This window comes from Nansenia antarctica, assembly GCF_963989245.1.
Source record: "Nansenia antarctica genome assembly, chromosome: 2".
Classification (NCBI taxonomy): domain Eukaryota; kingdom Metazoa; phylum Chordata; class Actinopteri; order Argentiniformes; family Microstomatidae; genus Nansenia; species Nansenia antarctica.
In genome coordinates, this window is record NC_137675.1 from 1,820,227 (window position 1) to 1,839,155 (window position 18,929).

The window sequence follows — 18,929 nt, forward strand, 5'->3', positions numbered from 1 at the left end:
CCAAGATGAGTTCGTTCACCTGATGTTTGAGATCGACTACATTGCCCGGCGCGACACAGTGCACTGATGTGGCATTTTTAGTGGCGCTGCGCAGCCCCGCCTGCATTGTGATCGGTCTCAAACGCAGCCTCCAACAACAGGCGGATGTCCGTCCGGACCGGTTTCACCGTCGCACCGACCACAGCCAGCAGCCAGCAGCAGGAAGCACCAGGGCCCAGAGAGAGAGAGAGAGAGAGAGAGAGAGAGAGATCCAGCCTTTCACACCCCAGGGGAGGTGATCTACACACAGAGAAGTCAGCGGATTCTCCTCGCAAGGTTCCCCGGCAGCAGAGCATCGAGATGTTCAACAGGATGACGAGCCTGTGGATGGGAGATGTGAGTGACGTTGCCGTGGTTACGCAGCGGGCTACCGACCGTTAGCATGTTAGCATGTTAGCTCGCTACTTCTGCTTTTTATTTTTGTTCTCCGACATTAATATAACGGCCGGTAGAAGGTGCTGATATCTGTACCCAGGGTTGTAAGACGGAGAGAGCTATACCCGTACTAGATATATATATATATATGTAAATCATACAAATAAAGATGTGTTGTGCTCACTGGAGTGTCGTTAGCTAGCTGCTAGCCTGGTGCTAGCTGCCCTGCGGGTGGTCTTCCGGGTAGCACTGCCCTGGTTGGAGAAACGATCAACTAACGTAGCTGACCTAGATGTCTAGATGTCCCCCGTGTGTACACAGTGTGATCGCCACGTCACCCATCGGTAGTAGTCTGAACTGGGTCTCTGGTTGAACTGTCTCGTCCCTTTGTCGCAGCTGGATCCCTACATGGACGAGAACTTCCTGAAGCAAGCCTTCAGCACCATGGGGGAGACGGCGTACGGCGTGAAGATCATCACCCACAGGGTGACAGGGTGGGTCTGGGGTGTTGGGGGGGATAGGTCATACAGCCCCAGGGTGGGTCTGGGGTGTTGGGGGGGATAGGTCATACAGCCCCAGGGTGGGTCTGGGGTGTTGGGGGGGATAGGTCATACAGCCCCAGGGTGGGTCTGGGGTGTTGGGGGGGATAGGTCATACAGCCCCGAATTACGATATTAGTCATCATGCCATTTCCATACTTAGAGGATGGGCTGGCTTGGGAGCATTCTCTCTGGGTCTGGTTTCACATCAGCAGCCTCTCAGTCTTACACTAGAGGGAGAGGTCAACGCACGCCAGATAGCTTTGACCGTCTCTGTGGACAGGCTGGTCTCTCTCTAGTCTCTTCCCTCAGACACTTCCGCCCCAAAGGCGTGAAAGGTCTGGCGGACCAGCGAATCAGATTCTAACCCTTCATTAAGCCCCTCCTCCCCCCAGTGCTTTCCCACTACACGTTTCTGTTTTGGAGCTACACCTCGCAGCGATGTGATTCGCTGAAATCACATAACAACAAACACTTAAATCAGTGAGCTCACCCCCCCCCCCCCCCCCCGCCACGGCCAGGTTAGAGGCGGTGTTACTTCAGGCGTGTGTGTGTGTGTGTGTGCTCTGTGTGCAACAGCCTCGGGACGAGGGTACTCTGTCTCTGACACCCCCCCTGTCTGACTAAACCATGCCTCTCCATCGCCCCCTAGTGGCTCTGCAGGATATTACAGCCTGACTAAACCATGCCCCTCTCTCTCTCTCCTTCCCCCTTGTGGTTCTGCAGGATATTACAGCCTGACTAAACCATGCCCCTCTCTCTCTCTCCCTCTAGTGGTTCTGCAGGATATTACAGCCTAACTAAACCATGCCCCTCTCTTTCTCTCCCTCTAGTGGTTCTGCAGGATATTACAGCCTGACTAAACCATGCCTGCCTCTCTCTCTCTCTCCCTAGTGGCTCTGCAGGATATTACAGCCTAACTAAACCATGCCCCTCTCTCTCCCCCTAGTGGCTCAGCGGGGTACTGCTTTGTGGAGATGGCAGACGAGGCCAGCGTAGACCGGTGCGTCCACCGACTCAACGGGAAACTCGTCCCCGGCTCGAATCCGGTGAGCACCAACCCCGACCGCCACCCGGATGTTACATATATAAATCACAGTTTCATTTCACAAACAACTTATTAAATAATAACCATCATTATTATAATACCGTATATTATATTATATACTACTGCATCCGTGGACAAACCACCCCTTCATATACTTTCAGTTTTATACTTTATATTCCCCAACTGTGTTATTGTGGAGGGGGCGGCGGCCTCGCTAGGCGTGGCCACGCCCACTTTTGTAGTCTGGTAAACGCCGCTGTGTGTCGCGGCGGCGGCGTGGCGTCTCTCGTGACGACAGACAGACGCGTTACTTCCTGGTCCCTGATGAAGGTGGTTGAGGCTGTTTGTAAAAAAATTGACTTTGTTTGAAGCCGGTGCATAAGCTCTGTTAGGAACTAACTGCCGAATGGGATAAAGCTGTACTGGGTGGTGGAGGTATGTAAACAAACCAAGACGTTCTTCTAATAATAATAATAATAATAATACTCCTTATTCTCCAGCGTTGAAAGCGTACATGCGTTGACTCCTACGGTTGGGCTGACTGCTGTCTCTTACTTTGCGGTGTAGCCCAGGAAGTTTAAGTTAAACTATGCCACCTACGGGAAACGCCCGGAGGGGGGGTAAGATGACTCCTTCATATCTCATCACCTTGTTGTTGTTGTTGTTGATGTTGATGTGTCTGTAAAGCAACAGTACAACATTTTGTTGATTTCACATTCAATATTGTTGAACTCTGAAGAAGTTCTCTTGACCGACATGCCAGTGATTATTAAACACAGCGACTTATGCAAGTTAGCAGTGTAGCAGTAAGCAGTGTAGCAGTTAGCAGTGTTGCAGTTAGCAGTGTTCTAGTAAGCAGTTAGCAGTGTTGCAGTTAGCAGTGTAGCAGTTAGCAGTGTTCTAGTAAGCAGTTAGTAGTGTTGCAGTTAGCAGTGTAGCAGTTAGCAGTGTTCTAGTAAGCAGTTAGCAGTGTTGCAGTTAGCAGTGTAGCAGTTAGCAGTGTTCTAGGAATCAGTTAGCTTAAACTGTTTGTTTTTCTTTTCCTACTCCTCTGCACCGGCAGTGACCATACCAGGTGTGCAGATGCTTTTCTTACCTCCATCACTCACACTCACACACACACACACACACACACACACACACACACACTCACATTGAACCAACAACAACATTCTGTTAGTCTTACCTGCTCCCACACCTGAGGCAGAGCAGAGCAGAGTTCCTGTCTGACAGCAGCTGTGTCTCCCTGCTGCAGCCCAGAGTTCACCGTGTTCGTGGGCGACCTGTCCTCCGAGGTGGACGACTACCAGCTGCATCAGTTCTTCCTGAAGAAGTACCCGTCCTGCAAGGGGGGCAAGGTGGTCACCGACCAGTACAGCAACTCCAGGTGCGGCCCCCCCCCCCCACGCCGCCTGCTAGCAGGATGCTTATTGGTTAAGAGCTGTAGAGACAGGGGGGTGTTCCGTCTAAAGGAACATCCAGGCTTGTTTTTGACTTTTTTTTGGACTTTCGCGAGCCTTCATCAAAAATAAGCCTCGATTTTCCTTTAGCGACGTTGATGGAATAGAATACCCCCCCTGGTCATTTGATGAGTTAAAATTATGTTCGGTGGGGTTTTTGGAGAGTAATCTGGTGACATTGGGGATGTTGCTATGTTTCTGATGGACACCTTCTGTGATTGGGGGGTGTGGGTGTCAGGGGAGGCTGGGGGAGGTAGACATCGGAGGACGGGCTCGTTGTCATGCATGGAACGGAACTAGGGGTGGGCATCGACGATCGATAATTGATCGATAAGGATCTTGGTCGATCACAAAATAAAACATTTGGTCGATCACAAATTTTATTTTTTTTTTATTTTTTTGTGATCGACCAAATTTTTTATTTTGTGATCGACCAAGATCCTTATCGATCAATTATCGATCGTCGATGCCCACCCCTAGAACGGACTGAGGCCCGGTATCAAACGTGTTTGCTTTCCGTGCATCACAATGAGCCTCGGGCCTCCGATGCCTACCTCCACCAGCCTCCCCTGGCAGGTGTATTCTACTATATTTTCACCACAAATATATTTCCCAAAGACAAAAAAAATTACTGGGAAAAGAAAATACAAAAAAAAATGCTTGTTGCTGACGATCATGCTAAAACTATTGTTTTCCCCATGTAGGGTAAGCAAGAGCAACTCACAATTCAAGTGATGCTACCTCATATTAAAAGTAAAACAACAAGTTTCAGTTCTACCATACCATTTTTGTTTTTTACGATTCCGTATTTTGCTGATGCGTTTTCAATGTGGCGTGCGTGGTGGTGCGTGTGCGTGTGCGTGCGTGGTGGTGCGTGTGCGTGCGTGTGCGTGCGTGTGTGTGTGTGTGTTTGCGTGTGGCGGGGGGTTTGACGGCTGTGTTTGGTCTCCCAGAGGCTACGGCTTTGTGAAGTTCGGTGACGAGGGCGAGCAGAAGAAGGCCATAGAGGAGTGCCAGAGCTCCACAGGCCTGGGGGCCAAACCCATCAGGATCAGCATCGCCGTCAACAAGAGGTACCGGCTCTACTGCTAACTAGACTAGATCTACTCTACTGCTAACTAGACTAGATCTACTCTACTCCTAACTAGACTAGATCTACTCTACTCTGAGATGATAGCATTCCTAACTTGTTGTTACATGAGCTCCATTAGCTCATTTAACTCTACATAACATCTCCATTAGCTCATTTAACTCTACATAACATCTCCATTAGCTCATTTAAGTCTACATAACATCTCCATTAGCTCATTTAACTCTACATAACATCTCCATTAGCTCATTTAACACTAGCTAACATCTCCATTAGCTCATTTGCGATACAGAAGATGATTGTCTCACACATCCCCACCAGTGAGACAGTGACATCACACGGACGTTGAACTCATCCCTTCAACGCTCCTCTCTCGTTTTCAGCCATAAAAGCAACAACTACCACAACAACCAGAACCACGGTTACCATAACAACTACCAGCAGCAGCAGGGGGGGGGCTACTACGGCGGGCACAACCACAACTACTACCCCGGGTGGGGCAGCTACGACCAGTACAACAGCTACAACTACGGCTACAACCCCTACGGAGGGTACCCCCCCCCCGGACCCCACGGCATGATGCCCCCGCCCCCCATGGGCATGCCCCCCATGCCAGGAGACATGTCCGCCACCGCTGAGGTGAGGGGAGGGGGGGTAGATGATGATGTCACATCATACAGAGAATTTAGCCCTTTGAGACCAATGTCTATTTCTCAAGGGTGCCTGATTTTACAACATATATACAGTATATATTATAATATTAAAGGTGTATATATATACAGTATATATTATAATATTAAAGTTATATATATACAGTATATATTATAATAGTAAAGGTGTATATATACAGTATATATTATAATATTAAAGCTTGATAAACTGTTGCGGTCTGACACCGTTTCTCTGCTTGCAGCAAACGCAGGAGGGGACGGGAGAGACGGAGGACGAGATCACTGAAGGTAGAACTCAGATCACTGAAGGTAGAACTCAGCTCAGATCTGGTCATCAGGTTTCAATCTCCAACATCATTTAATTCCCTCTTTTAACTCCTTTGTGCGAGGGGAGGTCTATGTCCTATACACTGTCTCGTTGTCACAATTGCTTGAGAAAATTGCTAAACTAAATCTCTTGGTTTGTTCACATCTCTCCTTCCCTCCCCCCCTCCCCCCCTCAGAGCCCAACCCCCAGCTGGATGTGGAGGCGTTGAACAGGGACTTCATGGAGCGCAGCGAGGAGCTGTACGACTCTCTGATGAACTGTCACTGGCAGCCTCTGGACTCCATCACCTCAGAGGTCCCCTCCGTGTCCAGCTCCTGAGACGCTCCAGCCTAGCCTAGCCTAGCTTAGCCTGGCTTTGTCTAGCATAGCTTAGCCTGGCTTAGCTTAGCCTAGCGCTCAGCCATAGGCTGGATGATGAAACGTGTCTTCTCTCAACCAACAACACGCCTTTCTTTGTGCCCTACACACCAGTCGACACGCAGCATGTCTCAGGGCCTTTTGTATATATTGTTGTTCACTTTTCCCCCCCCCCTTTTGTCTCACGCAATCTTGTTTTATTATTTTTTTATTTAGTTGAAGGAATGTTTCAATGAGCGTCAATAAATTCCCAAATGCAAGAACCTCTATGAGATCAACGTGACATGAAATCTATGAAATCACAGAGGCCGAGGGTTCTTCCATGAAGTGTTAAAAACTTTAAGTTATTGAAATTACGATTTTACTGTGTCTCTCCCACAGATGTGATTTAGTTGATCTAAGTCGTTTTAATCCTGGCTGTTTAAGGGGCGAGCTTGTAAACAAATAAACCGTCTGTGTTTTGATGTCCATTAAACAGCTTGACTTCCACCTTTACTTCCAAGGCGTTGAAATCCATGTGATTCTGTTTGTCATTTTCACACATCATGTAACAGACCATCAGCACTAAGACTTACAAATCATGCCATCAACTGTTTTTGTGCAAAGATCTTTTTGGAATAAAGTTTATTTGAAAAGAAGAGCACCTTGAAATGATGAGTTCACTATGACACAGTGTCTAATATGGTAGATATGGCAGACATGGTAGAATTAACATAGTTACTAATCAACACAGTCACTACACACAGTCATTATGCATACACTGGACATTCAGCCTTATTTAAGGAGAAGTGAATAACCCTAATTCACCACAGAGCAGCTTACAGACTTCCATGTTTCTTTCACCTTATGAAGAACAATATTATGACGAGGAAGACCGACAGCGTTTGAGATCATCCATAGGGCTTTCACACCGCCAAGGAACCGCTCCTGTTCCCGTTCTGGAACCTCAGAACTTTGGTGCCGTCTGGCGAACCAGCCCGCGTTCATACCAGTGTAACCAGAACCATCAGGGGTCATACCAGTGTAACCAGAACCATCAGGGTTCATACCAGTGTAACCAGAACCATCAGCGTCATCAACGCTGGGTGACGAAGGGGCGGGATGGACAAACATGTCACAACAAGATGGCAGCTACAACTGCGAAACGTGAACCAGAGTGGTTCCTTGGCGCTGTGAAAGCCCTACCAGAGACCAACCAACCAGGAACACAGAGAGAGAAAGTAGTAGAGAATCTGGAGACGAGGGACAGTTTAGTTGGGCTCGTCTTTAGCTCCTCCTCCTCCGGCCTTGGAGGTGAGCAGCCCCACCCCAGGCCTGCCGGGGCAGTACCACGTAGGCCCCAGCCGGTACCAGCCCTGGTACAGCCCCCGCCAGCTCAGGCACCCCAGGGCGCCCCCTAGCAGCTGCGTGGGGAACAGCGGGAAGTAGGCCATGAGGCACAGCAGCAGGAACACCCAGAGCCAGAGGAGGAGCACGCAGAACAAGAAGAGGAGGCGCAGCGGGGCTCCCGAGGGCCCGCCCAGGGCCAGGTACGGGCCGAACACCGCCAGCTCCTCCGCCAGCAGGAGGCAGCAGAGCACCAGGAGGAAGGTGTCCTCCGACACCTCGTAGCCCCGCCACACCATGCCGTGGCCCAGACACACCTCCTTGGTCGTCCCCTCGTGCAGCAGCAGCCAGGGCTGGCCGTCCGAGGCCGGGGCCTGGCCCTCCGGGGGGGAGGTCAGGGGCTCGTAGCAGCTGCCCGTGGCGTTGGCCAGGGCGGCCATGACCTTCCGGAAGCCGACCAGCAGGCCGCCGCCCACCGCCAGCCTGGAGAGGTGGCGCAGGGAGAGGAGGAGGGAGCGGCGCACGGAGAAGGAGAGGAGGAACACGAAGGAGCCCACGAACACGCAGGTCCAACCCCAGCCGGAGCGCAGGAACGCCCTGGAGGAGAGGAGAGGTGGGGGGAGGTGGGGAGAGGAGGGGAGGAGAGGTGGGGGGAAGGGAGGAGAGGAGAGGGGAGGAGAGGGGTGGAGGGGAGGAAGGAGAGAGGGGGGAGGGGAGAGGAGAGGATAGGGGAGGAGAGGAGAGGAGGGGAGAGGAGAGGGAGGAGAGGAGAGAGGAGGGGAGAGAGAGGAGAGGAGGGGAGGAGAGGGGAGGGGAGGAGAGGAGGGTAGGAGGTGGAGAGGAGGGAAGAGGAGAGGAGGGAGAGGCGAGGAGGGAGAGGGAAGGAGAGGGAAGAGAGGAGAGGAGAGAAGAGGAGGGGAGGAGAGGGGAGGAGAGGAGGGTAGGAGGTGGAGAGGAGGGAAGAGGAGAGGAGGGAGAGGGAAGGAGAGGGAAGAGAGGAGAGGAGAGGAGAGGATGGTTGGACACAATCACTCAGTGGTACAGGATTCTGAGTACGTTGGAATACTTAGACGAAAACAGACTGGATACACATGAGCAACCAGCTGCTGCTCTGCTCCTCTAGATACTGCTGCTTAGACAAGGAATGTTTATTTAAACACAGTGTTTATCCAGTCATCACAGATCTATAGTAGTGGACAGGGGGTAATCGATAAGGGGTGGGGGTGAGGGATTGGGGGCCATTTTGAGATCATTCTGTTTATCATCTATCATCATGGTTGAGCCCATCATCTGCTAGACCTCTATACAGGACAGGAAGTGGTCATAGCCTCACCTGTAGAGGAAGTGATCATAGCCTCACCTGTACAGGAAGTGATCATAGCCTCACCTGTACAGGAAGTGGTCATAGCCTCACCTGGACAGGAAGTGGTCATAGCCTCACCTGGACAGGAAGTGGTCATAGCCTCACCTGTACAGGAAGTGGGTCTTCTTGGCGAAGATGCTGTGCTGGGAGACCCAGAGGCTGAGAGCGGGGCCGAACAGCACCAGGCAGGACAGCAGCAGGTGGAAGTGGCGCCGGAAGGAGGAGTTACCCAGCAGCCTCGCTGCCAGGTCCGTCACCAACACCAGGAAGGAGTTGAGGAACATCCTGGACGACCGTGGGGCCTCGAGCCGAGCCCAGGGACAGAACTGGACTCAGATAGCTGGACTCAGATAGCTGGACTCAGATAACTGGACTCAGATAGCTGGACTCAGATAGCTGGTCTGGACAAGTTAAATGGAGGAAAATGGACAATGAGCTCCTACGGAGACGTCTACTGTACCTCTTGGTTGGGAGACTAGGCACGTCGTTGCATCTGATGATCCGGTGATCCAGTGAAGCTCCAGTGGAGTTGCCGAGCCCTACTGTGTGACCAGGTGCACCAGGAAGTGTTGCGGTATGGATACAATCCAACGGTCTGGTGTAACTCAATGAAGCAGGAGTAATCCTCTGACATTCAGCTCCTCACGTCTGACGGTTGGAGGCTCGCATTCCACAAACTCTTTCACAGTTCCTGAGGTGAATGTTCTCTCTCACACGCCGTCAGATCCACGGGTCTACTACTTCCTGTGTGGTTGGTTGGGTCCCATCGCCATACGTTCCTGTCGTAAACAGCTGTGCTCCCGGTAGAAGAACGTCCAGTTGTACAGAATGTTTCTCACAACTCTCCTGTCTGCTCTGACCTTGGCTGGACGTCCACTCTCTCTCTCTCTCTCTCTCTCTCTCTCTCGTCCACATGTGGCGTAGCTGCTTCCTGTTGTTGATGAGGTCACTACCCTCTTCTTACCTCACGACGAATAAAGACGACGGAACGTGCTTCATCCACAATGGTGGCCTCTCTCTCCTGGCACTGAGGGCTGCATACTGTACCAGCTGTCCTGCACTTAGAATCCCCCTTCCCTCTCTCTCTCTCTCTCTCTCTCTCTCTCTCTCTCTCTCTCTCTCTCTCTCTCTCTCTCTCTCTCTCTCTCTCTGTCCCCCTCTCTCTCTCTCTCTCCCCCTCTCTCTCTCTCTGACCCTCCCTCTCTCTCTGTCTCTCTCTCTGTCCCTCTCCCTCTCTCTCTCTCTGTCCCCCTCTCTCCCTCTCTCCCCCCCCCCCCCCCTCTCTCTCTCTCTTGCCCCCCCTGTCTGATACTGTAGCCCCCCTACTCTCTCCACCCCCTGGCCCTCTTGCAGACACTAACACAGCGCAACATATGTTCTCACCCCCCCATTGCCCCCTGCAGGTGTCATGTTACATCACAAAGTTCAGAGGTCAGGAGAATGTGTGGAGGTGAATGACGCAGCAGCAGCTAGTGTGGGAATGTGACTATCGGGGGCAGATGAGGTCATCCTCAAGGCAGAGGAAACGCCTGGTTCAGAAGTGATGAGGGTGGTAGTTTATCATAATACACATCTTATCAGGAGCAGTGGGGGAAGTGAAACAGTGACAAAATGGCTGCTGTTGAAATTTGTAGTCCCACAGTTCAGTGTGCAAATGTATATTGTGTTCTGCTACCCTCTGCTCTATAAATGTCAGATGAAAGTGTGAGAGTGTGTGTGTGTGAGCGTGTGTGTGTGTGTGTGAGAGAGTGTGTGTGAGAGTGTGTGTGTGTGAGAGTGTGTGTGTGTGTGAGTGAGTGTGTGTGTGTGTGTGTGTGTGTGTGTGTGTGTGAGTGTGTGAGTGAGACTGTGTGTGTGTGAGTGTGTATTAATAGGAGTAACCTCTGTGATGGATGCCTCTATCCCTCCATCCATCTCTGCTCCTCCATTCTTAGACTCAGCTGTTGGGTGTGAGGTCTGTCTCTGTCACTCAGGGGCCTAGCCCCCCCCCACCCCCTCTCTCTCTCTGAACTCCTCCCTCCTTCCCTCTCTCTCTCTCTCCCCCTCCTTCCCTCCCTCTCGACCTATACTGGTGGCCTTCTACCGCGGCGCAGTGGAGAGCATCCTCACCTACGGCATCTGCAACTGGTTCTCCAGCTGCACAACAGCGGAGAGAAATGCGCTACAGAGAGTAGTGAGAACAGCACAGAAGATCACCGGCGCCCCCCTCCCCTCTCTGGAAGAGCTGTACAACACACGCTGTCTCAGGAAGGCCTCAAAGATCTCCAGGGACCCGACCCACCCTGGGCACGTACACTTTACCAGGCTGCCCTCGAAAAGGAGGTTCAGGACCCTAGCCGCTAAGACAAACAGACTGAAGAACTGCTTCTACCACAGGGCCGTCCAGGCCCTGAACACAGCAAAGACCTAAGTTCTGGGCCCTGGACAGTCTGGACGGATTGTATGGCAGCTGCTGGACTGAAAAAATCAGGTGTAGTGCTGAGGCACAAACATGTAAATTTCAAGCCTGCAAACTGTGACACTTTAAATAACGTGAAAAAATACTTTTGTGCAATATGACAACCCTAGTTGACTATCTGTGCAGTATAGTACAGTGGATTGTGTACATAGCCTTTATTTATGTAAACCAGCTCCTTACCTTCTTGTGATTTTTTTCTTTTTCTAAAAGTTTTTTTTTTTTTTTCCTTTCCTAACACCAGGGGAGCCACCCCTCCTACATTTCGTTGTTTGGTACCTGTACTGTAGCAATGACAAATAAAGTCCATTCCATTCCATTCCATGAGTTTGTATGAAGTGAAGGAGGACGATGTATCTCAATATGGCTCTCTCTGATCCTGCTCTCTCTGTTTCTCTACCTCTCTATCTCTCTCCTCCCTCTCTATCTATCCATCTCTCTCTGTGTCGTCACTCCCACCACCAACTCCGCCATGTATCTCCAGTGTCCTTGGTCCTGTCTACATCATGTACACCATCTCTGTATGTCCTGTGTATTAAAATAAAATGTGACCTGTAAAAATGTGTACTAAAATTAAAAAATGACCTGGTTTCACCCAGTAAAAGTGTCTCCCTGTATTTCATCTATTTAACCTGGGCAGGGCCTGTGTGTGCACAGCTGACTAGTTTATAAAAAGTACCGCTTAAAAGTACCGCTTACTTTTCAGCGTGGTTACCATAGAAACCATGGGTCAAAGGTCAGTGAGAGAATACACCAGTCCTTCAGCCAGCCAGACCAACCCACAGATACAGAACACTGCTGCTACCTACAGGCGGAGGAACGGTACTTGACTCTCAGGTCATTCTGCAGAGTAGAGGATTCATCAGAGGATAGTCATGTTACTAACTCGAGAAATCAACAACGGCCGCGTTTGTAAATTCGCTCTGGGTTCAACGTCATAATGGAACCTAATTAACCTAACCGTCATAATGGAACCAAGTCATTTGATTGAATTTGAGGCAGTCACGTGGACGCTCCGGTGCTCTCAGAGAACGCGGATGAACGCTCTGACACGAGGGACTTTATTCATTACATTACTGCCCCCATGTGGCCAACATACTGCATTACAGGTTTGATTGATTGATTGATTGAAAACTTTATTAGAAGATTTGCAGAAGTAGGTACATGAAAGTACATATTACATACAAGGTCAACTAACAGGATAAAAACCCAAGAAAGCCACTGGCTTATTTCAATTGGGGTCCTTGATTCTCAATTCATCGTTACATGTAAGACAGACAAAAAAAACTAGTACTATCTACAAGATAATACAGACAAATAACTAGTACTATCTACAAGATAAACATACATCCAACATGGGAAGAACAATACAACAAAACGAATATTTAGGGATTTTAACAACCAGTCCTATTAAGAATCCTATGTACAGCGGGTAGGACAGGTGGGGACATACACCACAGGTGGGGGAGGTAGAGTTCGAGAAACGAACTTATAGCTAAGGAGACACACACACACACACCCACACACATAGTATACTCTGGACTGTTCTCTGTACAGCACGCTGTCATGTAAACACAGACACACACACACAACCCCCCCCCCCCCCCCCACACACACACACACCACATACAGCTCCTCTTGGTTCCTGGGGTAGCAGGGGAGGCTGGTGGAGGTAGAAATCGGAGGACGGGCCTCATTGTAATGCATGGAACGGCATGAGGAGTGTTACACGTGTTCGATGCCGTTCCGTGCTTTACAACGAGGCCCTGTCCGTCCTCCGATTTCTACCTCTGCCAGCCTCCCCCGGCACAGACGCACGTTATTCCAACAGGACAGAGAACACAGAGGACGCACCTGGTTGTGGAGGCTGTCAGACACCCAGTCTGTCTGCTCAAAGGCCTTTGACCTCGACATCACACACAGTGCAGTCGGTAGAGGCTGGGGGAGGTAGAAATCGGAGGCCGGGGCTCGTTCCGTAATGCACGGAACGGAATGAGGAACGTTCCAGGCATTACAACGACCCCCGGCCTCCGATTTCTACCTCCCCCAGCCTCCCCTGCAGGACAGCGGTAGCAGCGTTAACATGCCTATGTTAAGAGGACAGCTGGGAGACGTTAACACTTCCTGAGACGTTTCTGTGATTTGACTTCCTGCGACCTGTGTACTACTACTACTACCTACTGTAGCCTAGCAGCTAATCAACAAGCTATCTCCATGAATGTCTGCCAATGTTTTCCGCCATCCACCGCATCACCATCGATTAAGCTCATCGCCGTTGATTAATGCAAACAACCACCTGTCAATCAAAAACTCCTACTACCTCTCCCCCCCTTGTCAATGAAACATGGGCGGGTTTAAGCCCCCGATGTTTCAAGACGCCTTCCATCAAAAGTGCCAACATAGTGGCCTGGGGTGGTCCAGTGGTCTAGTACCATGGCCTGGGGTGGTCCAGTGGTCTAGCACCATGGCCTGGGGTGGTCTAGCACCATGGCCTGGGGTGGTCCAGTGGTCCAGCACCATGGCCTGGGGTGGTCCAGTGGTCTGGTACCATGGCCTGGGGTGGTCCAGTGGTCTAGCACCATGGCCTGGGGTGGTCCAGTGGTCCAGCACCATGGCCTGGGGTGGTCCAGTGGTCTAGCACCATGGCCTGGGGTGGTCCAGTGGTCTAGCACCATGGCCTGGGGTGGTCCAGTGGTCTAGCACCGCGGTCTACAGTGCACACATATGCCCATGTCGGCATGGGTTTGAATCCGGCCCCCATGCCCTGCTGACATGCCCTCTCTCTCTCTCCCTTCTCCTTACTTTCCTGTCTGTCCTCTCTGTATCTGTCCAATAAAATAAAAAATATGAGTCTGCCCCACTCAGAAAAAAGAACTAAAAAAAGAGTCAACATGATATAAACATAGAAAGTGTTCCCCTGAGAATGTTTTTTCCCTGTTAAGCCAGACAGCTAGAAATGATGAACAAACCATTGTCCAAGGTTTCTTGTCTTTATTATGGTTAAAAGCTAAATGAAAAAAATAGATACAAACAGGAAATATACGCAACCTTTAACAACATTATATTTACAGTTCATCCTTTGTTGACTTTCAGAGCTCTTTGAAGCCGGGTTAAGAACTCTAAATCCATTGACAGAATACAACTGCATATACAACTGAACAATAATGACTAATAAAAAAGGACAATGTATTGGTAGGTACAAGCAAGTATAATGCAAATTCATATAATTGAAGCATGTAAGAAGCAGACTGTCAGATGATGGTCTCATAAATGAGTCTGGAGTCCCTCCTCCTCTCACATACACACATTTACACATTTAAACTTTTGGCATTTAGCAGACAACTTTATCCAAAGCGACTTACAACAAATACATTTGTCTAAGTAAGTGAATCATCTTTCCATCATTCATTTTAAGAAAAAATAATATAAAAAAAGAAAGAAATCTATCTATACATACAGCAAGTCTATATGGTGGACATTTTCTTTATTAATGGTATACATTTGGCCTTATCTGCTCACACACTGGTTTCCTCCTCTATCACCTCTTCTCCCTCCTCCTCTATCACCGCTTCTCCCTCCTCCTCTCTCCCCTCCTCTATCATCTCTATCCCCTCCTCCCTCCCCTCCTCTCTCCTCCTCAGGGCCCTCTGAGAAGCCTGGTCTCTCCTCCTGGTCTTCAGCTTCACAGCGACCACAGCACAGACCGACCCCAGCAGAACACAGCTGGCCAGGGAACGCCACACTGCGTGGAACACAGAGTCAATGCCAACGGGGTCCTTCTCCTGATAGATTAGGAGGGTCTTGTTTGATGAGTGACACACACGTTCTACCCAATCATACACAGCACACCAGTACTCACCACTGTCCTCCAGTGAGAGGTTAGAGAGAACCAGGGTGGTAAGGGAGTGAGATACATAGATTCGTCCAATCAAATCTTCAGGAGCTTGTTCTTCCCTTATAGGGTCCAGAATGACACCATCCTGCTGAGCAGTCTGTCTGTACCACACCCTTGACTCATTGACACTAGAGTTACAGCTGAGAATGACCTCCTCTCCCTCTGAGTAGAGCACTGTAGCGGGGGCACGGTGGGGGCAGACCAGTAGCAGATAAGTATTGATGTCAATGTCAGATTGACCACAGCTATAATACCCTGTGTGGTTGAGCACCAGAGATGGGACGACCAGGGAGTAATTCCCTGTCACTCCTCCATCCAGCATGTACATCTGCTTCCCTTGGTCAGAGAGGTCACTGGCGTCCTCAGAGAGGTCACTGGCATCCTCAGAGAGGTCACTGGCGTCCTCAGAGAGGTTTTGAGATGGTGATGCTGGGCGAGGGCGTCCATGAGGGGTGTACCACACCACCTCTGTCCCATTGGCGTCAGGAAGAAAGCAGGGCAGCACAGCCTCCTCCCCTGGTGAGCCTAGAACAAACCCTGGTCTGACAAACGGAACTATCATGTGACTGCCAACACAACGCTGTCCATCCAGGACCAGACAGTGGTAATCATAGTGAAGATCTTTGAAGGTGATGTTGGTGATGCGGAGAGAGGAGCTGTTGTCAACCACCTGTACTCTGCCTCTTAGGTCCTCCATGAGGGGGTTCAGGGTTCTGCTCTCATCCAGAAACATTCTCTCACAGTTCCTGGTGTCCCACCTCCTCCTCAGCCATTGGACAGTCAGGTGGTCACCTGCTGCTGCCCCCGCACACGGCAGGTTTACTGTCTCTCCAACAGCCGGGTACATGTCCTTAGAAGTCTCACCACTGCAGACTGAGAGTCTGGCGCTGTGGTTCTGTGACACTCTGCCAGCCTCCCAACACTCCACCCTGTAGAGCCCTGAGTCCGAATGAGTCACATTGAGGATCCCCAGAGAGAGAACTGTCTGATTGTCACTCTTGAATGTAGTGTTTAATCGATCCTTTAAGTCTGCAGCCAGTGTAGAATTCTCAGGTGACGGGTTAGATGTGTTCCACAACAGCAGGGTCTCTCCAGCCACAGACTTGAAGATCACACAGTAATTTGCCCCCACAGGAGTTTTAAAATCATAATTTGTACCTTCTTCTGCAATGTTGATTATTTCTTGGTCTGCATGGATGGTGTGGATGAGAGCAGCCAGTAGAACATTCAGCTTTGTGATTGAAGCCATCCTGTTCCAAGGTGTGTGTCCGTTGGTTACCTACACCGTGTCTTATACTGTGTGAGCAGTGATGTCCTGTGAGCCAGTGGTTCCATATGTACTCTCCCTCAGTCATCTGTCACTCCGCGATGTGAAGATAGTCTTGACGTTGAGCTCCATACAGTATCTACTCATCTAATTTCCACACAGTCTTTGAGAGCGGAAGTTGTGAAACAGTGAGCTGAAAACTTCTGTTGATACTAGAATCAGTCACTGGGTCCAGTGGCTCGTTGGTGACCCAGACCTACAGATTCTGCTTCTTGTTTATTCAAAACACTGAATCAGGCCAGTGAAAGGGACATACTGAAAATATTTCCCTGCACTAAAAAATATATAAATGTAACATAATAACCTCTTAATATATCAGCCTCCTGACAACCAACACTGCCAGGTAGAAATGGAGGTGAGTGAGGGATCATGGATGTTTAATGTCGTCCCCCCCCCAGCAGAGCAGAAGCAGGCCCCAGTTTCAGCTCAGGTCCCCCACCTGACACACACACACACACACACACACACACACACACACATATATGCATGCACACACCTGCTCACACACATATTCATGCACACACCTGCGCATTCACAAGCACAGACATACGCACTCACACACACATATGCATGCCTGCACACACACACACACACACACACACACACACACACACACACACACACACACACACACACACACACACACACACACACACCCACACACACACACACACACACACACACAGATACACACACAAGGGGTGTGTTTGTCGGTCCAGAGTCTGGGTTGGTAGTCGTTGCCATGGCGTCTTGGTCTCCAGTAGCCCCTCCTCTCTGCATCTGTACGAGGACTTCTCTGCTGCTTCTAACACGTGTAATCTGATGGCCACATCCCCCCTCCCCCCTCCCCTCCCACTTTTATCTTCTACCACTCCAAGTACACCTATCGCTTCATCAGCCCTCTGTGTGTTTCTGAGAAACAGAATGTTTGCACACACACACACACACACTTTGCTAGCTACAGTATAATATAGTTAAATATTAAATGTCGCAGCTACAACAACCAACAGGCTCATGGACAGCTGCTGTCTCCTCCATCTGACTACTTGGGGCAGAATCGTCGTAGCGTTCCAATGTTCACAAAGGAACCAATGGAATCGTCCCAAAATTGCAAACCCCGCCCACCTGTCACTCATATTTGACGCTGCTCTGAGTGGAGTCCTATATATATATTTACACACACTAACTGGACACATTATTAGGAACGCCTGTCAGGTCCCCCCTCCCCAGCAGAGCCAGAAGCAGAGCCAGTGAGATACATTGATTCGTCCAATCAAATCTTCAGGAGTTTGTTCTTCCCCCCATTGACCTGAGTCCAGAATGACACCATCCTGCTGAGCGGTCTGTCTGTACCACACACCCGTCTGACTGACACCATCATGCTGAGCGGTCTGTCTGTACCACACACCCGTCTGTCTGTACCACACACCCGTCTGTCTGTACCACACACCCGTCTGTCTGTACCACACACCCGTCTGACTCAGTGAGACTGGAGTTACAGCTGAGAACGACCTCCTCTCCCTCTGAGTAGAACGCTGTAGCGGGACCACAGTGGGGACAGACCAGTAGAAGATCATCTTGAATGAATACACCCTCTATATCTTGACAACAGCTATAACGGCTTGTGTGGCTGAGCGTCAGAGATGGGATGACCAGGCAGTAATTTCCCGCCACTCTTGCTTCAAGCACGTACATCTGCTTCCCTCCGTCAGCGAGGTCACTGCTGTCCTCGGAGAGGTGTTGAGATGGTGATACCGGGCTGATTTTCCTATGTGGGGTCACCCAACTCATCTCTGTCCCATTGGTGTCAGAATGAAAGCGGGGCAGCACAGCTTCCTCCCCCGGTGAGCCTAGGACATAGCCACTGTGCTTCTGTGACACTCTGCCAGCTTCCCAACACTCCACCCTGTAGAGCCCCGAGTCTGAACGAGTCACACTGTGGCTCCGCAGAGAGAGAACAGTCTGATTGTCACTCTTGAATGTCGCTTTTAATCGATCCTTTAAGTCTGCAGCCAGTGTAGAATTCTCAGGTGATGATTTAGATGTGTTCCACAACAGCAGAGTCTCTTCAGCCACGGCCTTGAAGATCACACAGTAATATACCCCCTCAGGAGTTCTTAAATTATAATCTTCACCTTCTTCTTCAATGTTGCTTATTTCTTGGTCTGCATGGTGGTGTTGATGAGAACAGCCAGTAGAATGCTCAGCTTTGTGAATTAAGCCATTCTGTTCTAAGACCATTCTGTTCTATGACCATTCTGTTCTATGACCATTCTGTTCTATGACCATTCTGTTCTATGACCATTCTGTTCTATGACCATTCTGTTCTAAGACCATTCTGTTCTAAGACCATTCTGTTCTATGACCATTCTGTTCTATGACCATTCTGTTCTAAGACCATTCTGTTCTATGACCATTCTGTTCTATGACCATTCTGTTCTAAGACCATTCTGTTCTAAGACCATTCTGTTCTATGACCATTCTGTTCTATGACCATTCTGTTCTAAGACCATTCTGTCCTATGACCATTCTGTTCTAAGACCATTCTGTTCTAAGACCATTCTGTTCTAAGACCATTCTGTTCTATGACCATTCTGTTCTATGACCATTCTGTTCTAAGACCATTCTGTTCTAAGACCATTCTGTTCTATGACCA

General features: G+C 49.8%; 2 protein-coding genes across 2 annotated transcripts; one reads left to right on the plus strand and one right to left on the minus strand.

Moving 5' to 3' along the window:
* Positions 1 to 196: 196 nt before the first annotated feature.
* On the plus strand, positions 197 to 6,402 carry trnau1apb (tRNA selenocysteine 1 associated protein 1b). Its single transcript, XM_080523985.1, has 9 exons — positions 197 to 375; positions 811 to 908; positions 1,903 to 2,002; positions 2,569 to 2,621; positions 3,257 to 3,388; positions 4,415 to 4,534; positions 4,935 to 5,190; positions 5,465 to 5,510; positions 5,726 to 6,402. Exons 1-9 carry the CDS (start codon positions 340 to 342, stop codon positions 5,866 to 5,868), a joined length of 984 nt encoding a protein of 327 aa, XP_080380111.1. The 5' UTR covers positions 197 to 339; the 3' UTR covers positions 5,869 to 6,402.
* Positions 6,403 to 7,157: 755 nt separating this feature from the next.
* fitm1l (fat storage inducing transmembrane protein 1, like) lies at positions 7,158 to 8,880 on the minus strand (the record flags this gene model as incomplete). The annotated part of the gene is made up of 2 exons (XM_080524690.1): positions 7,158 to 7,830; positions 8,702 to 8,880. 2 exons carry the CDS (start codon positions 8,878 to 8,880, stop codon positions 7,158 to 7,160), a joined length of 852 nt encoding a protein of 283 aa, XP_080380816.1.
* Between the last annotated feature and the right edge of the window lie 10,049 nt (positions 8,881 to 18,929).

Coding starts and splice junctions, on each gene's coding strand:
- trnau1apb (XM_080523985.1), top strand. CDS start 340: ATGTTCAACAGGATGACGAGCCTGTGGATGGGAGAT. Junction 5,191..5,464: donor ACATGTCCGCCACCGCTGAG/GTGAGGGGAGGG, acceptor CTCTGCTTGCAG/CAAACGCAGGAGGGGACGGG. Junction 5,511..5,725: donor GGAGGACGAGATCACTGAAG/GTAGAACTCAGA, acceptor TCCCCCCCTCAG/AGCCCAACCCCCAGCTGGAT.